The sequence below is a fragment of the Eschrichtius robustus genome, chromosome 6 (genome assembly GCF_028021215.1).
Source record: "Eschrichtius robustus isolate mEscRob2 chromosome 6, mEscRob2.pri, whole genome shotgun sequence".
Taxonomy (NCBI): Eukaryota; Metazoa; Chordata; class Mammalia; order Artiodactyla; family Eschrichtiidae; genus Eschrichtius; species Eschrichtius robustus.
In genome coordinates this window covers 74,117,888-74,138,755 of record NC_090829.1, presented here as the reverse complement: position 1 = coordinate 74,138,755, position 20,868 = coordinate 74,117,888, and the positions used below count along the sequence as shown (strand labels likewise).

At 35.7% G+C, this 20,868-nt stretch overlaps 1 protein-coding gene across 2 annotated transcripts in view; it reads left to right on the top strand.

Annotated features, from left to right (window-relative positions):
• The window catches only part of PAK2 (p21 (RAC1) activated kinase 2), a 96,369-nt gene that overhangs the window by 62,690 nt on the left and 12,811 nt on the right, over window positions 1-20,868 (top strand). For both annotated transcript variants that reach the window (XM_068546508.1, XM_068546507.1), the window contains exons 3-8: window positions 10,691-10,791; window positions 11,132-11,279; window positions 12,854-12,885; window positions 13,856-13,960; window positions 15,028-15,160; window positions 20,149-20,212. In XM_068546508.1, the coding sequence (XP_068402609.1) occupies window positions 10,691-10,791; window positions 11,132-11,279; window positions 12,854-12,885; window positions 13,856-13,960; window positions 15,028-15,160; window positions 20,149-20,212 (583 nt within the window). The remainder of the gene's footprint in view (window positions 1-10,690; window positions 10,792-11,131; window positions 11,280-12,853; window positions 12,886-13,855; window positions 13,961-15,027; window positions 15,161-20,148; window positions 20,213-20,868) is intronic.

Sequence of the window (20,868 nt, the reverse complement as noted above, 5' to 3'; positions counted from 1 at the left end):
GATAGAGTAAGATGTCTGTTATATCTGGGAAGGCTTTCTAAAGAAGGGATATTAGAGCTGAAGACTGAAGGATGAGTAAGTGAAAATAGGAGGATTTTGATAGTTAAAAAGTATGTTCTGTGCCTAGAAAAGAGTTTCAGTGGCCCAGGTACAGGGGGGGATCGTAGCACATTTGTGGAGCTGAGTACGGTCAAGTGTGGTGTGAAAGCACAGAAAAAGAATAGTAATAGCATGATGTATGTAGGAAAACTGCAGGTAGCAGAAGAGGCTAAAGAGGTAGGCAGGGAGCAGTTCATAAAGGGCCTTGTATTCCATGCTACAGAGCTCAGATTTTATCCTGTTTCCTGGGGAACCATTACAAGATTTTAAACAGTGGAAAGACCTGGTCACATTTCTGTCTTAAATAGGCGAGACTAGTAGCTGTCTAGAAAATAGGTTTTGTTGGAGGTCTAAGACTGAAGTTGGAAACTAGTTAGGAGGATTTTGCAGTAGTCCAGGTGAGAAATGGGCTTAACAAGTCTAGTAGTTTTGGTAACGAAATACGAAAATGTCAGTGAGCCATTGTCTTGGCTTATTTTTAAAAGCTCTATTCAGTTAGCTAGTGTTGAATGGTGTGTATTTATAAACTAAAGCAATATTTGTATCTAATTATTCAACCTATATGCACTGTCACCTCTAGTTGGTTATGAAGATGATAGACTTAGAACTGTAAATATTCTTTCTGGTCTAAAAATCTAATTCTAAGATTAATAATAGTAGTCCATACTCCTCTGTCTGTTTCCTAGAGAATACCCTTCTGTGTGATGGAACAAGTTTAGGTCACCAGTTTGAAGCTGTTTTGGGTCAAAAGAACAAAGTAATCAGTAATCACTGATTCTGTTAAACAGAAAAGTCTTCCTTTTAAAGAAATGGGGGCTTTTTTAGCCTTACACTCTAGCTCAAATGTAGCCTAAGTAGTGGTGGCTTTTAAGGATATGGTAGTGGCATATTTAGGATTCTTTCAAGTACCTTTTGTGCAGCACATCACTCAGGGTACCCACTTCTTAGCTGAAGGTTGCTGCCTGCCTGCTTGTTTTGTTGTCTCATGAAGTTGAAATATGATGCTAAGAATCCTTTTTTTCCCAGTCCACTAAAAAATTGTGCATTTTTATTAAAAGAAGTTTCTTTCCCTGGTCCATTACTTCCCATCAAGTGATCCAGTTGCTGGGTGGACATCCTGTAGGTAGATGGCTGTGGGGTTTTTTTGTTGTTGTTTGTCCATATAGCTCTTGGATTCCAGAGTTATAAAGCAGTGATTCTGTTTACATAGCAATATCCTTCCAGCACATTGTTTGATTTGAGACATGCCTCAGTATCTTTTTGTTTTAGATACTGTTTTTAATATCCCTTTCCTCTCCTACTAGGACTACTAAAATGCAAGGAGTATTTGTGTGTATGTGTGTTATATAAAAACAAATGAAATTAAACAGATTTTTAGGGTATTGTGCTTCAAGTTCTGCTTATTCTATACTCCTAACATATATGAAACTTTCTATTAAATATCTCTAAATTTTTCAAAATTCCCAAGTTGAAAAATATGGCTGGGCCTTAGATACAACAGGAACCGGGAATTCTCTTGCTATGTGTCTAGTTTTCCTGCTTTCTGTGTATCTGATCATATTTCTTTCGTATATCAGACTGAGTTTTTTTCTCTGTGTGTTGGGAAATAACAGCCCTCAACAGTTCCTGGGCTTTATTTCTTATATTCACTGGTGAGAGACTGATTCTAAGGGTCCTAAGACTGGCTTAGCTTATGTATTCACCCCTGAACCAATCTAATTGTCTGGGAGTGTGTGGGCAACTGTGGCTGACGTGGCTTGAATTAGATGCCTACCTTGGACCAGTCATCTGTAATCAGGGTCATATAAGAAAATGGCATCTTTCCCAACTATGTACATATCAGAAGTGGATACTGAGCAGATTTTTTAAAAAGAAGAAACACTTTTATATAGTGCATGAAATTTTATGTTTTTCTGTCAGCAGTTCAGAGCCGTATAAAGAGTCATCAACTATTAGTTTATAGTTGGTTAATAAATATTTCCTCCTATATGCAGGATACCAAATTAGAAGTCAAGGGACATAATAGAGAAAGTAGAGGGCATGACTTCAGGTTATTCACAGTCTAATGGAATATGAAAGATTGTTTATGAGAGATGTAAATGTGCATTTCAGTAAAGGTAGCAAAGTTTATATTAGGCTTAACAGTTACATTTCCCTCTGCTCCTTTCCATGACCAATGTGTGCTGCCCTCCTACCATAGCCTATTAGGAGAATCTAATGGTTAAACATGCCTCTATTTACTCTCCCTCCCCAGACACAACTAAAATAACAGTAAAAAAAGAATTATTTTTTCTATCACAAGGACAAAGAGAACGGGAGAGGAGACAGTAGTATACAAGAGATTTCAATACATATTTGGAAGAGTGAAGTGGTGGAGAATGGTAACTGACTAAGCAGAACAGAGGAAGACATATCCTAAGTGTTTGCAGAGGGGAATGTTTATGAGAAGTGACCAATTTCCCTTGTAAAAATCTCAGAGGCTCAGGATTTAGAGGTACACAATTGTGTGTGTGTGTGTGTGTGTGTGTGTGTGTGTGGTTGTGTGTAATACATAGGCTGAAAAGGGGTAATTAGTTGAATAGCTCTATAGGATGTGTTGAAGGCCCTCAGGGCCCCTCCTTTATCCCATAGGCATGCAAATATAACTCCATCCTCTGGGGAAACAAAAGAACAAAAAGATATTTATATTTATTTGAGGAGAATTAAATCTGAGAGTCTCCTTATTCTTGTAGAGGAGTCAGAAAAAGGCATAGAACCAAAATGAAAAAGGCAGATTCAGGAAAGTTAACATACTGAACTTCTTTCTACTGCCCTGCTTTTAGAGCACTTGTACCTTGAGTCAAAGCCCTCAGACAAGAGAATGAACGATTTTTTTCTGGATAAACAGAATGTCCTGGGGAGAAATATTTCAGATACTCCACACCCATCCTCACCTTCAATGAAAAGGCTGACTTATCTCCCAGTTAACTTTTTAATACTTTTCTGTACGAGTAGACAGCAAAGGATCACCAGACATTTGAGCAAAACCCTTAACATAAGAGAGTCGAAAACAACAGGGGGTAAAATGTGAATGTAGAAGAAACAGGGAGGGAAAAAAACCCAATGTATACACACACATAAACTATATAATCTTCAAAGAGAGAAGATAAAGTGCATCCATGAAACAGGAAAAGTATTCTCAGAGAAAAAATGATCAGAGAACAATGAGAAATAATTATTGGAATATCAACAGTTAAGATTATCAACAAAAACAAAAGATATCAATAGGCAAAGGATTGGAAGATAGTCAAGAAAATTTTCCCAGATTGTTGAAAGTACAAAGATGGAAAATATGAGAGAAAAGGTAACAGTTACAAGATCAGACCAGGATGGACTTATCTAACTAATAATGACAAAGAAAATAGAAGAAAATAATTAAATAATAGGAAAAATTTTCCAGATCTGAAGAATATGATTTCTAGGTGGAAGCAGCTCACTGAGTGCTCAACACAGTGAATGAATGAAGACCATATCAAGTCACATCATCCTGAAGTTCCATTATACCACAGATAAGACAGCAAAACCTGTTATACTTCCACTCAAGATATACTAACAGGGACCAGATTTATTTCCCCACCTAAAAAAACTAAAACACTGGGGAAAAATGTACAAAACAACAGTTTTCAAGACATTGGACATCAGATAGTAAAGGAAAGTGATCCCAAAGAGATGGGAAACAAATGAGTTGAGTCCTATAATTGATGCAGCTTATTGCCTGAAGAGTTTACAGCAATAGGGAGGGACAATTAAGTGGTCTCGTAAAGTTGAAAAACAGAACTGGGAATTTGGGGGTGCCAAGGCTGCTAGTTTGTAGGCAGAGTATCAGAGAGTAAAGAGCTGAACAGAGAGAGAAAGAGATCTGCAGAGGGTCCCCTTTGAGTCTTCAGTAGCACATGCATGTGAGGAAACTACCCAAAACTGGAGGGAAAAAACCACTGGAAATTATAAAAGGGAACAGCCTTTAAAGCTCACACAGGGCCCAGAATATTTCCTGTTCCCACTATTCAGAGTACAAAATATTGGATAGAGGTCTTGCCTCAGTAGCAGGACAGAATTAGCCCTAGATTAAATGCTGCTCTAGCCCTGCCTAACAAAACTTTAAAAATAATACCTAAAAGGATCAACTGTTTCTAAATTTGTTTCTCTCCTATATGAGTAGACAGCTAAGAATCACCTATCTATGTCCCAGAACAAAGTTCACAAATATTTATAGGAATGCAAAAATATCTGCACCTAACAAGGAAAAAATGTCAGTCTGTTATCCAGTCAATATTTGTAAATAAATATTAGTAAATGAGTAAAAATCCAGTCAATATTTGTAAATAAATATGAGTAAATGAGTAAAATCCATCAATTGGAATCAATACCAAAATAACACAGGTGATAGAATTAGTAGGCATGGACACTAAAATATTTAAATAACTGTATCCTATATGTTGAAGAACCCAAAGGAAGGATTCAGCATATTAAGGAAAAGCAAAGGAAGAGAGAAAAAAGAACAAATCAAAATTCTAGAGCTGGAAAATACACTGGACAAAACTAACAGTAGACTAGACATTGCAGAGTAAAAGATTAGTGAATTTGAAGACCATGGCAATAGAAACCATCAGAATGAAACTTGGAGAAAAAAGACTGAAACAAAAGTGAACAACCATGGAACAACTTCGCGCAGACTAATGTAAGTATAACTGAAGTCTCCAAAGGAGGGGAAGGAGAGACATTTAAAAAACACCACCTAGAGGGGTGGGATAGGGAGGGTGGGAGGGAAGGAGATGCAAGAGGGAAGAGATATGGGAACATATATATATGTATAACTGATTCACTTTGTTATAAAGCAGAAACTAACACACCATTGTAAAGCAATTATACTCCAATAAAGATGTTTAAAAAAAATAAAAATAAAAAAAAACCAATACTTAAAATAAGGACCTACTGTATATGTATAGCACAGGGAACTCTACTCAGTACTCTGTAATGACCTATATGGGAAGAGAATCTTAAAAAGAGTGGATACATGTATATGTATAACTGATTCACTTTGCTGTACACCTGAAACTAACATATCATTGTAAATCAGTTATACTCCAATAAAAATTATTAAAAAAAAAAACACCTTAAAAAGAAAACTTTAAACAATGGCTGATTTTTTTTCCCCTAATTTAATGGAAACTATAAACCCACAGATTCAAGAAGTTCAGTGAATTCTGAGCACAGGAAACATGATGAAAACTGCACAAAAGCACATAATCATTGTTTAAAACCAGTGATAGAAAACTCTTAAAAACATCCAGACCTTAAGCTCAATTTTCTTTTTTTTAAAATAATTTTATTTTTTAATTTAATTTAATTTATTTATTTTTTTGTCTGTGTTGGGTCTTTGCTGCTGTGCACGGGCTTTCTCTAGTTGTGGCAAGCAAGGGCTACTCGTCGTTGTGGTGTGTGGGCTTCTCATTGCGGTGGCTTCTCTTGTGGAGCATGGGCTCTAGGCCCACGAGCTTCAGTCTTCAGTAGTTGCAGCACGCAGGCTCAGTAGTTGTGGCTTGTGGGCTCTAGAGCCCAGGCTCAGTAGTTGTGGCACACAGGCTTAGTTGCTCTGCAGCATGTGGGATCTTCCCGTACTAGGGATCGAACCCATGTCCTCTACATTGGCAGGTGGATTCTTAGCCACTGCGCCACCAGGGAAGTCCATAGGCTCAATTTTCTGTGAACCTAAAACTGCTCTAAAAAAGTCTGTTTTAAAAAAAAAAGCTGTCAGAAAGAAAAGACACATATAGAAGGGGGAAAAAAGGTAATTATAAAAAAAATACGTAGTTAATCCAAAAGAAGAAAAAAAGGAAGTGGAAACAAAGAATAGATAGAGATGATTAGAAAACAAATGAAAGAATGGTGGGTTTAAACCTAACTATAGCAATCACATTAAATGTTACTGATCTAGACACCCTGTTTAAAAGGCAGAGATTAACAGATTGCTAAAGCAGACCTAAATTTATATGCAACCTATAAGAAACCCACTTTAAAAATATAAAGCCACAAAATAGGTTAAAATAAAATAATTTTTTTGAAGTATGCTAACAATGGGACTTCCCTGGTGGCGCAGTGGATAAGACTCCACACTCCCAATGCAGGGGGCCAGGGTTCGATCCCTGGTCAGGGAACTAGATCCCACATGCGTGCCACAACTAAGAGTTCACATGCCACAACTAAGGAGGCCATGTGCTGCAACTAAGGAGCCGGCGAGCTGCAACTAAGACTCAGTGCAACCAACCAACCAACCAAATAAATAAATAAATAAATAATTTTTAAAAAGACTGAACAGCTTCAGAAAAAAAAAGAGAGCACTGGTGCTTTAAAAAAAAATAAAGTATGCTAACAATGAAAAAAAGCTGGACGGGCTTTGTTAATATCAGACAAAGTAGATTTTAGAGCAAGAAATATTCCTCTAGTTAAGGGATAGGGAATAACTTATTTTATAATGATAATAGTGTCTGTTCATCAATATGGTGTAATAGAGCTAAACATTTATGCACTTAACAGCAGAGCTTCAAAATACATGAAGCAAAAAACAGATTTCAAGAAGAAATAGACAAGTGCAGTTATAGTTGCAGAGTCCAGTACACTTTCACAATAATTGGTAGAACAAGTAGACAGAAAATTGCTAAAACTATCAGCCAACTTGACCAATTGACCTTTATAGAATATTCCATTCTTTTTAAGTGAACATGGAACATTTACCAAGATGTATTCTGTGGCCATTTTTTAAAGTCTCGATAAATTTAGGAAGATTCAAATCACAAAGTATATTCTGTGACCACAGTGTAATTAAGTTAGAAATCAGTAACAGAAAGATCCCTGGAAATATTTGGAAAGTAAATAAAAGCACTTCCAAATAAATGAAGAAATTAAAAGAATATTTAGGAAATATATTAAACTGAATGAAAATGAAAATTCAAGACATCTATATCTACATGATGCTGCTAAAGTACTTAGAGGAAATTTATAGTATTTAAAACATCCATATTAGAAAAGAAAAGAAAAATTTCAATTCAGTGATTTCAGCTAAGCCATTTTAATAAACTAGAAGGGAAGAACAGGTGAGATCCAGAGTAAGTAGATGAAAAGAAATAATAAAAGTCAAAGCAGAAATCAGTGAAATAAAAAAAAAAAAAACAGAAAAATCAATGAAGTAAAAAGTTAATTCATTGAGAATACCAATAAAATAGGTGAACCTTTAGCAAGACTGACAGGGTAGTCGGGAGGCAGAAAAGACACAGATTATCAATATTGAGAATGACAGAGATGGTATCTCTATACTAATTTTACAGATATTAAAAAGAAGGTAGTATTATGAACAAATATATACAAATAAATTCAACACATTAAAGTGAAAAAAATTCTTGAAAGACACAAGTTTTCAAAGCTCACTCAAAAAAAAATACGTAACCTGAAAACCCTGTTTCTTAGGAAAATTTAGTTTATAGTTACTAGCCTTCCCACAAAGACTCAGATGGCTCCATTGGTGAAGTTTACCAAGCATTTGGGGTAGAAACATTACCAATTCTATACAAACTTCTAGAAAATTGAATAGGAAGGAATACTTCCCAAATCATTTTATGAGACCAGCATTACTCATACCTCAACCAAAGACATTTCAAGAAAAGAAAGCTACACACCAATATCCTTCATTAACATAGACGCAAAATCTTAGCAAGATTTTAGTAATTACAACCCAACAGTATACAAAAAGAGTAATACATCATGACCAAGTGGATTTCATTTCAGTAATGCAGGGTTGGTGTAACATTTGGAAATCAATCAGTATAATTTACTATACTAACAAAATTTAAAAGGCGAACCACACGTTCATCTCAGTAGATGTAGAAAAAGCATTTGACGAAATCCAATATTCATTTCTGATCAAAGCATTCAGCAAATTTGAAATAGAAGGAAATACCTTTAACATCTTTGAAAAACTTACCCCTGGTATCAAACTTGGTGGAGAAAAAATGGCTTTTCCTACTTAGATTAAGAAACATACAAAGATTACCCTTTCACCACTTTTATTCAACAGTGTGCTAGAGGTTCTAGCCAGTGCAACAAGGCAAGAAAAATAAATGAAAGGACTCCAGAGTGGGAAGGAAGAAGTAAAGCTGTCTTTATTCACCAGCAACATAACTCAAATTTTATAGGAAATTCTGTGATAGCTACAAATGCTACTGGAACAAAAAGTAAGGCTTCATAGTAAGGTTTCAGGATATAAGATCAGTATTTAAGAATCAACTGTGTTTCTCTATGCCATCAATGAACAATTGAAAATTGAAATTTAAAAAGCTGTACCAGGGCTTCCCTGGTGGTGCAGTGGTTGGGAGTCTGCCTGCTAATGCAGGGGGCACGGGTTTGAGCCCTGGTCTGGGGGGATCCCGCGTGCCGCGGAGCAACTGGGCCCATGAGCCACGGCTGCTGAGCCTGCACGTCTGGAGCCTGTGCCGCGCAACAAGAGAGGCTGCGATGGTGAAGGGGCAGGCGCACCGCGATGAAGAGTGGCCCCCGCTTGCCAGCCCCCGCTTGCCACTGGAGAGAGCCCTCACACAGAAACAAAGACCCAACACAGCCAAAAATAAATATAAAAATAAATAAATAAAAGATTACTATTATTAAAAAAAAAGCTGTACCATTTGCAGTAGCATCAGACCTTTTGAAATACTGTGGCAGAAATCAGACAAAAGCAGTAACAGAGCTGTACAATGATAACTATAAAACATTGCTGAGAGAAATGAAAGAAGACCTAAATAAGTGGAGAGAGTCACTATTTTCATGGATTAGAAGACACAATATTGTTAATAAATCAGTTCTCCCTAAAATGATCTATAGATTCAGTGCAGTCTAAATCAAAATCCCAGCAGGCTTTTTTTTAGAAATTAGCAAGATTATTCTAAAATTCACATGGAAATGCAAAAGACCTAGAATACAGCCAAACAATTTTTTAAAAAAGAAAAGGTCGGGGACTTCCCTGGTGGTCCAGTGGTAAAGAATCTGCCTTCCGATGCAGGGGACGTGGGTTTGATCCCTGGTTGGGGAACTAAGATCCCACATGCCGCAGGGCAACCAAGCCTGTGCACCACAACTACTGAGCTCATGCGCCTCAACCAGAGAGCCCACGTGCTGCAAACTACAGAGCCCACACACTCTGGAGCCCACATACCCTGGAGCCTGCGCGCCACAACTAGAGAGAAAAAACCCGCACCCCACAACTAGAGAGAAGCCCGAGTGCCACAACTGGGGAGAAGCCCGCACGCTGCAACGAAAGATCCCGCATGCTGCAACTAAGAACCGATGAGGCTGAAAAAAAATAAAGAAAATAAATTTTAAAAAATATATAAATAAAAATAAAAAATACATGTATAAAACAAGAAAAACTTGTGAATTCTTTTAAAAAAATAAAAAAAGAAAAGGTCACAAGGCTTAGAGTGTGTAGTTTCAATGCTTATTATAAAACTACAGTAATCCAGGCAGTCTTTACTATTGGCATAAGATAAAGAGATTATTGCAACAGAGTTGAACATCCAGAAATAGACCTGTGCATATATATGGTCAATTGATTTTCAACAGTGGTTCAGAATGAGAAAGTGGCTTTGGCCTTCTAAATAGCAACACTGGAAATTAGAAGAAATTCAAAGGGGGATGGTATTTTCAACCTAAATACATATATAGTTAGTCAAGAATTATCAATTAAAACAAAGGTGTATACCAGAAGAGGAGAACACAGGATACAGAAAATAGATTCTAGCACAGCATAAAAGTGAAGGAATGACCTAGGACCAATAGCTGTGCCAGAAGCCTCCGCATAATAAACTACTGCAGATTAGAGCAAGAGGATCTGAGAGCAAGGTGGCTACGTGGGGAAAAAAAAGGAACTGATGTGTTTGAATTTACAGAGAATATTATTGATAGGTGTGTGGCAGAAATGTTGTAAAAATAATTGGCGGAACCACAGAAGAACTGGGAAATCTTAAAATGTAACAGTTATTAATGTCAATAAAAAGGAAGAGTTAGAGTTGCTGCACAAGAGAGGTGACGTGGTCCTTGTAAACTACCTGTTTATATGGTGTATATTATCCATAGTCATAGTAATGTAAATTGCTCTTTCTAGATGAGTATAGCTCACTGGAAATAGGACTTGATAGACTTTGTTTTCCAGATTGTTCGGCATCTGAGGTGTAGTTCTTTATTTATGAGAGAACCGATAATCTGAGGGGCTCTCTCTTCTGCCCTGAGGGCTTTTATTCAGGCCTGGTGCTGGGTCAGTCTGTGTGCCTCTTTAATCAGGACATAGGTTGACACCCTCCCCCTCCTCTCCCCTCCCCCAACCCTGGCCCTTGATGACAGAATAGGTTTCTGTACTTGATTTATCAGTTTCCTATCAGCCAGTGTTTTTAGGGAAAATTTCTGTTTTAGAATAATTTTGTTCCTAGTCTGTTTTGGGAAAACTATAAACATGATTATAAGTACCTTTATTAATCTTGTTTAAAGAGACTCTTTTTTTAATGCCTTCTAGGAAGTAAGAAGAAAGAGAAGGAAAGGCCAGAAATTTCTCCTCCATCTGATTTTGAGCACACCATCCATGTTGGCTTTGATGCTGTTACTGGAGAATTCACTGTAAGTTTACCAAGTTCAGACTCATTTTTAAAGCAATACTCAAACCTTTCCTTTCAGTATTAAATTTGAAGTTAACTTTTCTATCCACACGTTAACTGTGAATTCTTAGTGCTTTTCTCTTCTTACAAAAGTGTTTGTGTTTAGATGTGTTCTTTTCCTAGGGAGCTGAGCCTATTGATTATAATTTGCAAAACAGATTTAGAAAACCAGACATTTTAGAATTTAGTCATACCTACAATTATGTAGATTGATTTGTTTTATGTATTTTCTCACTTTCCTCTGGAAATTGATCTTATTAGAGCAATTCAAAACAACTGATTTCTGAATATCTTTTTGTTAGGGCATGCCAGAACAGTGGGCTCGATTATTACAGACCTCCAATATCACCAAACTAGAGCAAAAGAAGAATCCTCAGGCTGTGCTGGATGTCTTAAAGTTCTATGACTCCAACACAGTGAAGCAGAAATACCTGAGCTTTACTCCTCCTGGTAAGACATCAGACCATGGTAAAAGGCTGACTTAAATGGGATTGTAGAGTTGTGGAGCACTTCTGGATAAAAAGATTGCTTCTGGAAAAATTAAAAAGCTAAGCTACTTTTTTCCCTGCATAGATCCTGCCTTTTGTAAACTCATTGGGACAGCTCTTATGCATAATTTGGAGTCTGGGGATTATATTAATCTCTTAGTTTTGCCAAAAGTGAGTGTTCGGACCTTTTGTTTATTTGTTTTTTCTCTTTACTGCTTTTGAATGAGTTCAGCAATAGATGGGAAAGAGGCTGATTTATAGGCATGTTTGTACTAGAAATATATTTATTGTCAGTGGGACAGGTTGTTTTACTATATATAAATGCACAGACTTTGAAGTAAAAAATGTTTGCTCAAAAATTGAAACTCATCACATATATAAACATAAAATAAGCATTAGAACTAAAAGTATTTATTCCTCAGAATTGGAATATCATCAGGTAAGAATTGGAGAATAGTGGGGTTTTTTTAAGTTTATTTGTTCAAATAAGGATTAGAATAAAATCCATACATTACAGTTGATTGTGGTATCTCTTGCATCTCTTGTTATTTAGGCTTCCCCTCCCTCACGTTGGTTCCTCTCATGCTCTCCTTTTCTTGCAGTTTATTTGTTAAAGAAACAGAATCATTTGTCCTGTTTCCCTCAGTGTAGATTTTGCTAATTACATCACAGGTTATCATTTAATATGTTTCTCTGTCCTCTCAAGTCATACATGTAGTTTTAAAGAACAATATGATTGAGCTAAAAATCATACATTTAGTTTTAATTAATTGTACTTATTTGATTGCATTCTCGCAGAAATAAGGGCTGTGTTGAAGGAAGAAATAGAGCCCACTTGGTAAATCTTGACCTTTTTTACATAGTCTAGTACAACCTTAGCAAAAGGTCAGATTTGTCTGCAACTTTCTTGTCAACTTCTAAGTCTGTGTAAATGAAGAGTCTTTTTTTTAATCAGTGTTTGAACAAAGAATGGTATATTCACGTGTGTGTGTGTCTGGTCATTTTGAAAGGTAAAACAAAACTTGCTCTTTTAAACTCCAGAATGAATATTGTGATGTTTAGTCTTCATGAACTGTGTTTTGTCTTCAGGGATATGCTTTCATGCTGATCAAAATTTATGTCAATAATTTTCCTTTGCAGAGTTACTGTTGGTTTTTTAAGTTCCTTGATAGGCAGTTTGCTGGAGAAAAATATCATTATGAATAGACTTCTGTTTTATTTTAATAAATACAGGTATAGTTTCAAATACAATTTTTTTATTAAGGTATAATTTCATGCTGTAAAATTCACCCACTTGAAGTATACAATTCAATGATTTTTAGCAAATTTACAGAGTTCCATTAAATTTGAGGTTTATAATATGTAAATTCTTGTTTGAATACTGATATTGTTTTTCTCAAGACTTAATTCAACTTAAAATGAAACCAGTCTAAGAACTTTTTACTTGCTCTGCTTTATCTTTTTTTCCTTTTATTGTATAAAATTGTTTTATTTTTTGAATTGTTAACTTAGCATTATTTTCTGTTTTCTATTCAGAGAAAGATGGCTTCCCGTCTGGAACACCAGCAGTAAGTTAATATGTTATTTCTTATAGCTCTTGTTCTAATTTAAGTTACCCAAAACAAGTCTCAGTTTTTATTTTACATTCTGAAATAAATTACAGCCTCTAGAAATAGCTACTTAATATTGATATATGTTTTTAGCTAGCCACTTGATTATTTGAGGAAGCCATATTAAGCAAATAGAATTTCCTCAGATGATGCTTAAAGTAACTAAAGCTTATGATCTTTAGAGCAGTTTAGCTACTTTTGGTAATGTTTCCATATATAAACATGAATACAAAGAACTTGCCAGCATTTTCCTCTGGCATCATCCTACTGAATATAGACTGGAAATATACTGAACAATAGAAGCCTGTCAGAATCTTCAGAGTTGTCTGAAACTTCATCTAAGTTATCATGTAAGCACAAATACCTCTTGCAAACAGTAGCTATTTTATTTTCAATTCCTCAATTAGGAGGACACAGTCTCCTGGAGTTATTTGAAGACTATATGTAATAACATGTAAAGTACCTACCTAGCATACACCTGGCATATAATAAGCTCTGTATAAAGGATAATGCCTTCCTCTTTTGCTTTGTTAGCCACAACTTCTTCTGGTGAATCTAGCTGTTTTAAATAGCCAGAAAACTCTGACTTATACAAAGTCCAGAGGATTTTTGTTTTTGGTCTTAACAAATGAAATGATTGTTTACTTTTTGGGCTTGTTAAAAGGGTATAAAATTCTCTATAAAAGGTTTGAATTCCCTCTTAAGAATACTTGGTATTTACTGTATACATTTGTTTCATAAACTTTTCTGTAACGTATAGAATTACCTTTACTTTTTAAATGATTAGATTAGAACCAGTGAGGTTTTATTGCTTTGAAATGAGCTATTAAATATTTTTTCAAGTATGGTGAAAAAGAGAGATAGTCATATTTTAACGTGTTTTTATATTTGACTTGTCTTCCTCACTTTGTTCGTGTGATAAATGCAGCTGAATACCAAGGGTTCGGAAACAGCAGTAGTAACAGAAGAAGACGATGATGATGAAGAGACTCCTCCTCCTGTTATTGCCCCACGACCAGATCATACAAAATCAGTGAGTTTCTGATTAGTGAATTGGGTTGTGTGTGTCTGTGTGTGTGTATTTTAAAAAGCAGTCTGTATTTGACTTCCAGTGATTAATTTTTTAAAAGTCCTCAGGCTTAAAATGTTTTAATATGGGATATTTGACTAGGAGATCTTTACCTAAACACCACTCATCAAAAAACTAGTTTTTTGAAAATTAAAATCGAATGGATCCTTTAAAAGTTAAAATACTTTTCTCATTTTGTTTTCTTTCTGTATTACACCATCTGTTCCAGAGAACGCATCTGTTTCTCTGCCTTTTTCTGTTTATCTCAGTGCAGAAAAGTACTGTATCTAAAACTTGGATCTTACCTCTTATCCAAAGTACGTATTTAACTCCCATTTAACATTTCTCTTAAAGCCTTGGTATCATTCAAGAGGCTGCCGAGAGTGAAGTTTCTAACAGATATGGGAGAATTTTAACAATAAAAACCTTAGATAGAGACAGAAAGAGTCCTGTCCCTCTCCCTGTACTAATACAAATAAAGTCGGGGGAGCATGGTGAAGTGTTGGCACAATAGGCGGGTAAGGCTCTAAGGACTGCCATTGGATCCTCATCTAATGATAGGTCTATTTTCTTTACCATTTAGAACTGGCTGTTTGCAATGAAATGGTAGATATTATATTTGTATAAAAAATTTTTGTGGAAATTAATAATAGTTATTTCAACATCAGGGTTTCTTTGCTCCTTATTTCTCTCTTGTAGAAAAAATATGATTTTTAAACTTGTACTTCTTTTTGCTTCATTTCTGGCATATTATTTTCTGTAATCTGGTTACACTTAAATTTCATTCACAGATCTGCTGTTCTGCTAAACAGACTTTTAAAATATATACATGTCATGCCAAAGAAAAATGTTTCACATTGCATCTTAGTTACCAGTCTTTTATAAGACAAGTCTGAAAATACTATTCTCATTCTTTAGAACACTGAGGACAACTTAGTTTTTGTCAAAAATCAAAGAACTGAATAGTGTGCCGGTAAGAATACCTAAAAATATTTTTCCTCAAGTCTCAGTAATTAACTGTTTCTCTGCAGATTTATACACGGTCTGTAATTGATCCTATTCCTGCACCAGTTGGTGATTCTAATGTTGATAGTGGTGCCAAGACTTCAGACAAACAGAAAAAGAAGGCCAAAATGACAGATGAAGAGATTATGGAGAAATTAAGTATGTTAACTACATTTTACATTATTCTTAAATTTTTAATAGCCCCTGAAACGTTTGGCCCAGATGGATCTTAATTTATGTCTTATATGTTAGCTTAAGACATAAAAAATAAATTGTTTTCTTCTAGGAACAACAGCTTCAATTAATGTAGTAAAGCCAAAATAATACTCTTCTTTGTTTTCTTATTATTATGTGCTGGCTAGTGAGCAGCATCTTTGCAAAATAGTCAGTACTTTGGGGAGCAATACTTCTTCTCAAAGGGCCAAATCTAAGGGTCCTAGTTGGCAACTTTATGAAAGGAAGTTTGTATATATTTATGCACACCTGTAGAATACAATATGTCCCTAACTAACTAAACAAAATGGCCTATATAGATAATATGTGTAAGCATAAAATATATTTTTTTCTTTTCTCCTTTTTCATCCATCAACTATCATTGGCCTGGATCAAGCACTGGAAATAATACACACAGTGCCAGAGAGAGGGTAGCAATAACGTCTCATTACAAGTCTATAGCAACTTTAGTTATAAAGCATACTGACCTAGAGGGATCAAGGAAAAATATTGTATATTGGCAGTAGGCTTGAGGTTGGGTACCTATGTAAAACTGGATTATTTCTGTGAATTTCTTTGATGTGCCCCTCTCTCCTTTTACCTAGTGAAAGTTTAAGTGAAAATTTAGTGTGGTTTTCTCATGTTTTGACTTACTGTTAATACGAATATAAGTTAGAGTTATATGTACAACATCCTAATTTTAAAATCTGTTTCTCAAGAAAAATCTCAAATAAACAACCTAAGCTTACACCTAAAGCAACTAGAGAAAGAAGAATAAACAAAACCTAAAGTTAGTAGAAGGAAAGAAATCATAAAGATCAGAGCAGAAATAAATGAAATAGAGAGAAAGAAGACAATAGCAAAGATCAATGAAACTAAAAGCTGGTTCTTTGAAAAGATAAACAAAATTGATAAACTTTAGCCACACTCATCAAGAAAAAAAGGGACAGGACTCAAATCAATAAAATTAGAAATGAAAAAGGAGAAGTGACAACGGACACTGCAGAAATACAAAGGATCATAAGAGACTTACTACAAGCAACTGTATGCCAATAAAATGGACAAGCTGGAAGAAATGGAAAAATTCTTAGAAAAGTACAACCTTCCAAGACTGAACCAGGAAGAAATAGAAAATATGAACAGACCTATCACAAGCACTGAAATTGAAACTGTGATTAAAAAACTCCCAACAAACAAAAGTCCAAGACCTGATGGCTTCACAGGTGAATTCCATCAGACATTTAGAGAAGCGCTAACTCCTGTCCTTCTGAAACTGTTCCAAAAAATTACAGAGGAAGGAAAACTCCTAAACTCATTCTATGAGGCCACCATCACCCTGATACCAAAACCAGAGAAAGACACCACAAAAGAAGAAAATTACAGCCAGTATCACTGATGAACATATCACTGACGCAAAAATAGTCAACAAAATACTAGTAATCCGGATCCAATAATACCGTAAAAGTATCATACACCATGATCAATTGGTATTTATCCCAGGGATGCAAGGATTTTTCAGTATCTACAAATCAAGCAGTGTGATACATCACACCAACAAATTGAAGAATAAAAACCATATGGTCATCTCAACAGATGCAGAAAAAGCTTTTGACAAAATTCGGCACGCACGTATGATAAAAACTCTCCAGAAGGTGGGCATAGAGGGAACATACCTCAACATAGTAAAGGGCATATACTACAAACCTACAGCTAATATCATACTCAGTGGTGAAAAGCTGAAAGCATTTCCTCTAAGATCAGGAACAAGACAAGGATGTCCACTCTCACCACTTTTATTCAACATAGTTTTGGAGGTCCTAGCTACAGCAGTCAGAGAAGAAAAAGAAATAAAACGTATCCAAACTGGAAAAGAAGAAGTTAAACTGTCACTGTTTGCAGATGACATGATAGTATGCGAAGTAGATCCTAAAGATGCTACCAGAAAACTACTAGAGCTAATCAATGAATTTGGTAAAGTTGCAGGTTACAAAATTAATACACAGAAATCTGTTGCATTTCTATACACTGACAACGAAAGATCAGAAAGAGAAGTTCAAGAAACAATCCCATTTACCATTGCATCAAAAGAATAAAATACCTAGGCGTAAACCTACCTAAGGAGACAAAAGACCTGTACTCTGAAAACTATACGACGCTGATGAAAGAAATCAAAGAAAACAAACAGATGGAAAGATACACCATGTTCGTGGATTGGAAGAATCAATTTTGTCAAAATGACTATACTACCCAAGGCAATCTACAGATTCAGTGCAATCCCTATCAGATTACCAATGGCATTTTTCACAGAACTAGAACAAAAAAATCATAAAATTTGTATGGAGACACAAAAGACCCCAAATAGCCAAGGCAATCTGGAGAAAGAAAAACGGAACTGGAGGAATCAGGCTCCCTGACTTCAGACTATACTACAAAGCTACAGTCATCAAAACCATATGGTACTGGCACACAAATAGAAATATAGATCAGTGGAACAGGATAGAAAGCCCAGAGATAAACCCATGCACCTATGATCAATTAATCTACAACAAAGGAGGCAAGACTACACAATGGTGGAAAGACAGTCTCTTCAACAAATGGTTGGCGGGAAAACTGGACAGCTACATGTAAAAAAATGAAATTAGATCATTATTTAACACCATATACAAAAATAAGCTCAAAAATGGATTAAAGACCTAAATGTGAGACTGGACACTCTAAAATTCCTAGAGGAAAACATAGGCAGAATACTCTCTGACATAAATCACAACAATATCTTTTTTAATCTGTCTCCCAGAATAATGGAAATAAAAACAAAAATAAACAAAGGGGACCTAATTAAACTCAAAAGCTTTTGCACAGCAAAGGAAACTATAAACAAAACGAAAAGACAACCCACAGATTGGGAGAAAATATTTGCAAGTGATGTGACTGACAAGGGATTAGTCTCCAGAATTTACAAACAGTTCATGAGGCTTAATATTATCAAAACAAACAACCCAATCAAAAAATGGGCAGAAGACCTAAATAGACATTTCTCCAAAGAAGACACAGGTGGCCGAGAGACACATGAAAAAATGGTCAACATCGCTAATTATTAGAGAAATACAAGTCAAAACTACAATGAGATATCACCTCACACCAGTCAAAATGGCTTTCATCAAAAAATCCACAAACAATAAATGCTGGAGAGGGTGCGGAGAGATGGGAACCCTCCTACACTGTTGGTGGGAATGTAAATTGGTACAGCCACTATGGAGAACAGTATAGAGGTTCCTTAAAAACCTAAAAGTAGAGCTACCACGTGACACTACAGTCCCACTCCTGGGCATATATCTGGAGAAAAACATGGTCCGAAAGGATGCATGCACCCCAGTGTTCATTGGAGCACTGTTTACAATAGCCAAGACATGGAAGCAACCTAAATGTCCCTCAACAGAGGAATGGATAAAGAAGATGTGGTACATACATACAGTGGAATATTACTCAGCCATTAAAAAGAATGAAATAATGCCATTTGCAGCACCACGGATGGACCTAGAGATTGTTATATTGAGTGAAGTAAGTCAGAGAAAGAGAAATATTGTATGATATCCCTTATATGGGCAATCTAAAAAGAAATGATACAAATGAACTTATTTACAAAACAGAAACAGACTCACAGACTTAGAGAATGAACTTATGGTTACCGGGGGGAAGAATGAGGGAAGGGATAGTTAGGGAGTTTGGAATCGACATGTAGACACTGCTATATTTAAAATGGATAATCAGGGACTTCCCTGGTAACGCAGTGGTTAAGAATCCGCCTGCCAATGCAGGGGACACGGATTCGATCGCTGGTCCGGGAAGATCCCACATGCCACGGAGCAACTAAGCCGGTGTGCCACAACTGCTGAGCCTGCGTGCCACAACTACTGAAGCCTGCGCTCCTAGAGCCCGTGCTCCACAACAAGAGAAGCCACAGCAATGAGAAGTCTGTGCACCGCAACGAAGAGTAGCCCCCGCTCACTGCAACTAGAGAAAGCCCTCGCGTAGCAACGAAGACCCAACACAACCAAAAATTAAAAAAAATTTTTTAATAAAAAAAGGATAACCAACAAGGACCTACTGTATAGCACAGGGAACTCTGCCCAATGTTATGTGGCAGCCTGGCTGGGAGGGGAGTTTGGGGGAGAGTGGATACATGTATATGTATGGCTGAGTCCCTTTGCTGTGCACCTGAAACTATCACAACATTTTTAGTCAGCTATACTGCAATGTAAAATTAAAAGTTAAATAAAGTAAAATAAAACATGTTTCTTAGTTGTGACATAGTGAACTTTCCTAAAACAGATGTATGATTAGTTCACATTAGAGTAATGTTTATAGTAATAAGTGGTTTCCTAAATATATTCAAAGATATAAGATATACAAGAAGAGTCAGAAAAGCCATTTAGGGTTTTCCATTTGGATATTTTATATATATATAATTTTTTTTTTTTTCTCATAGCGAGTAGTTTTATAACTTATCATTAGTTTAGTACATTTCAGTGGAGTATGAAAAGTAGGATGACCAACTTTTCCTTTCCCCGGGAATTTACCAGTTTTAAGGCTGAACATGCCACATCCTAAAACCCCCTTAGTCTCAAGAAAACTAGTACCGTTGGTCATTCTAAAACGTGGTCATTTTTGAGAAAATGGGATAATCAAGACATTAGTTAGGAGGTCTAACCTAGTGGAAATGTGTCTTCTTCTGATACTTTTTTATTTGTATTAATTGTTTCTTTAGTGTTTTGTGTTTGAAACATACATTATTTTTGAAACTTAGTGTTATGTTTGAAAACTACTGTTCTAAAATCAGTGGAGGTTATTAAAAGAAATAATGTTATCAGAATTAGTTTACAATTTTTAAATGCTTGACTGAGTTTCCAACTTTTTGTTGTTTTTGTTTAAAATAGGAACTATTGTAAGCATAGGTGACCCTAAGAAAAAATACACAAGATATGAAAAAATCGGGCAAGGGTAAGTATTTGTGACTGTATTACCAGAATATTCATTATTTCCTGGGTGTCCAGCATGGTATCTCTTTTGCCTGCTGACATTGAGCACTTCTGGTATTCTATGAGTAGTATCCTTGGATTTGTGTAAATAAGTAATGCATTTATTTCTAGATGCTATTAAAATACTGTACTACTTAGCAGTGATTGTACATTGTTTCTTCTTAAGTGTTATTTCACGTTGGTGATAAGAAATTAGATGGGTGGGAAAATTGCCCGGCAAATATTTAGAAGACAGTAAGAAAATTTACTACAGGATTATCGTTTAAAAAACCTGCATTTTAATCACGTCATTGAGTATGGATATTTAATTCTACTGATCTTCTGATTTTGTTCAATAATTTGTATTTTTAAAAAAATTATTATTAATTATTTTTTGGCTGCGCCAAACGGCTCATGGGATCTTAGTTCCCCGAGCAGGGATTGAACCCAGGCCCCCTTCAGTGGAAACACGGAGTCCTAACCACTGCATCTCCAGGGAATTCCCAATAATTTGTATCTTTAAAGTATGCTAACTGAAATCTTTTTTTCTGTTGCTTGGGAGCAAATGAACATCTTGAATTTTTAATGTTATTAATCTCTGGAAAGTGTTCTGTGAGTTTAGAAAGTGAGCTTGAGTCT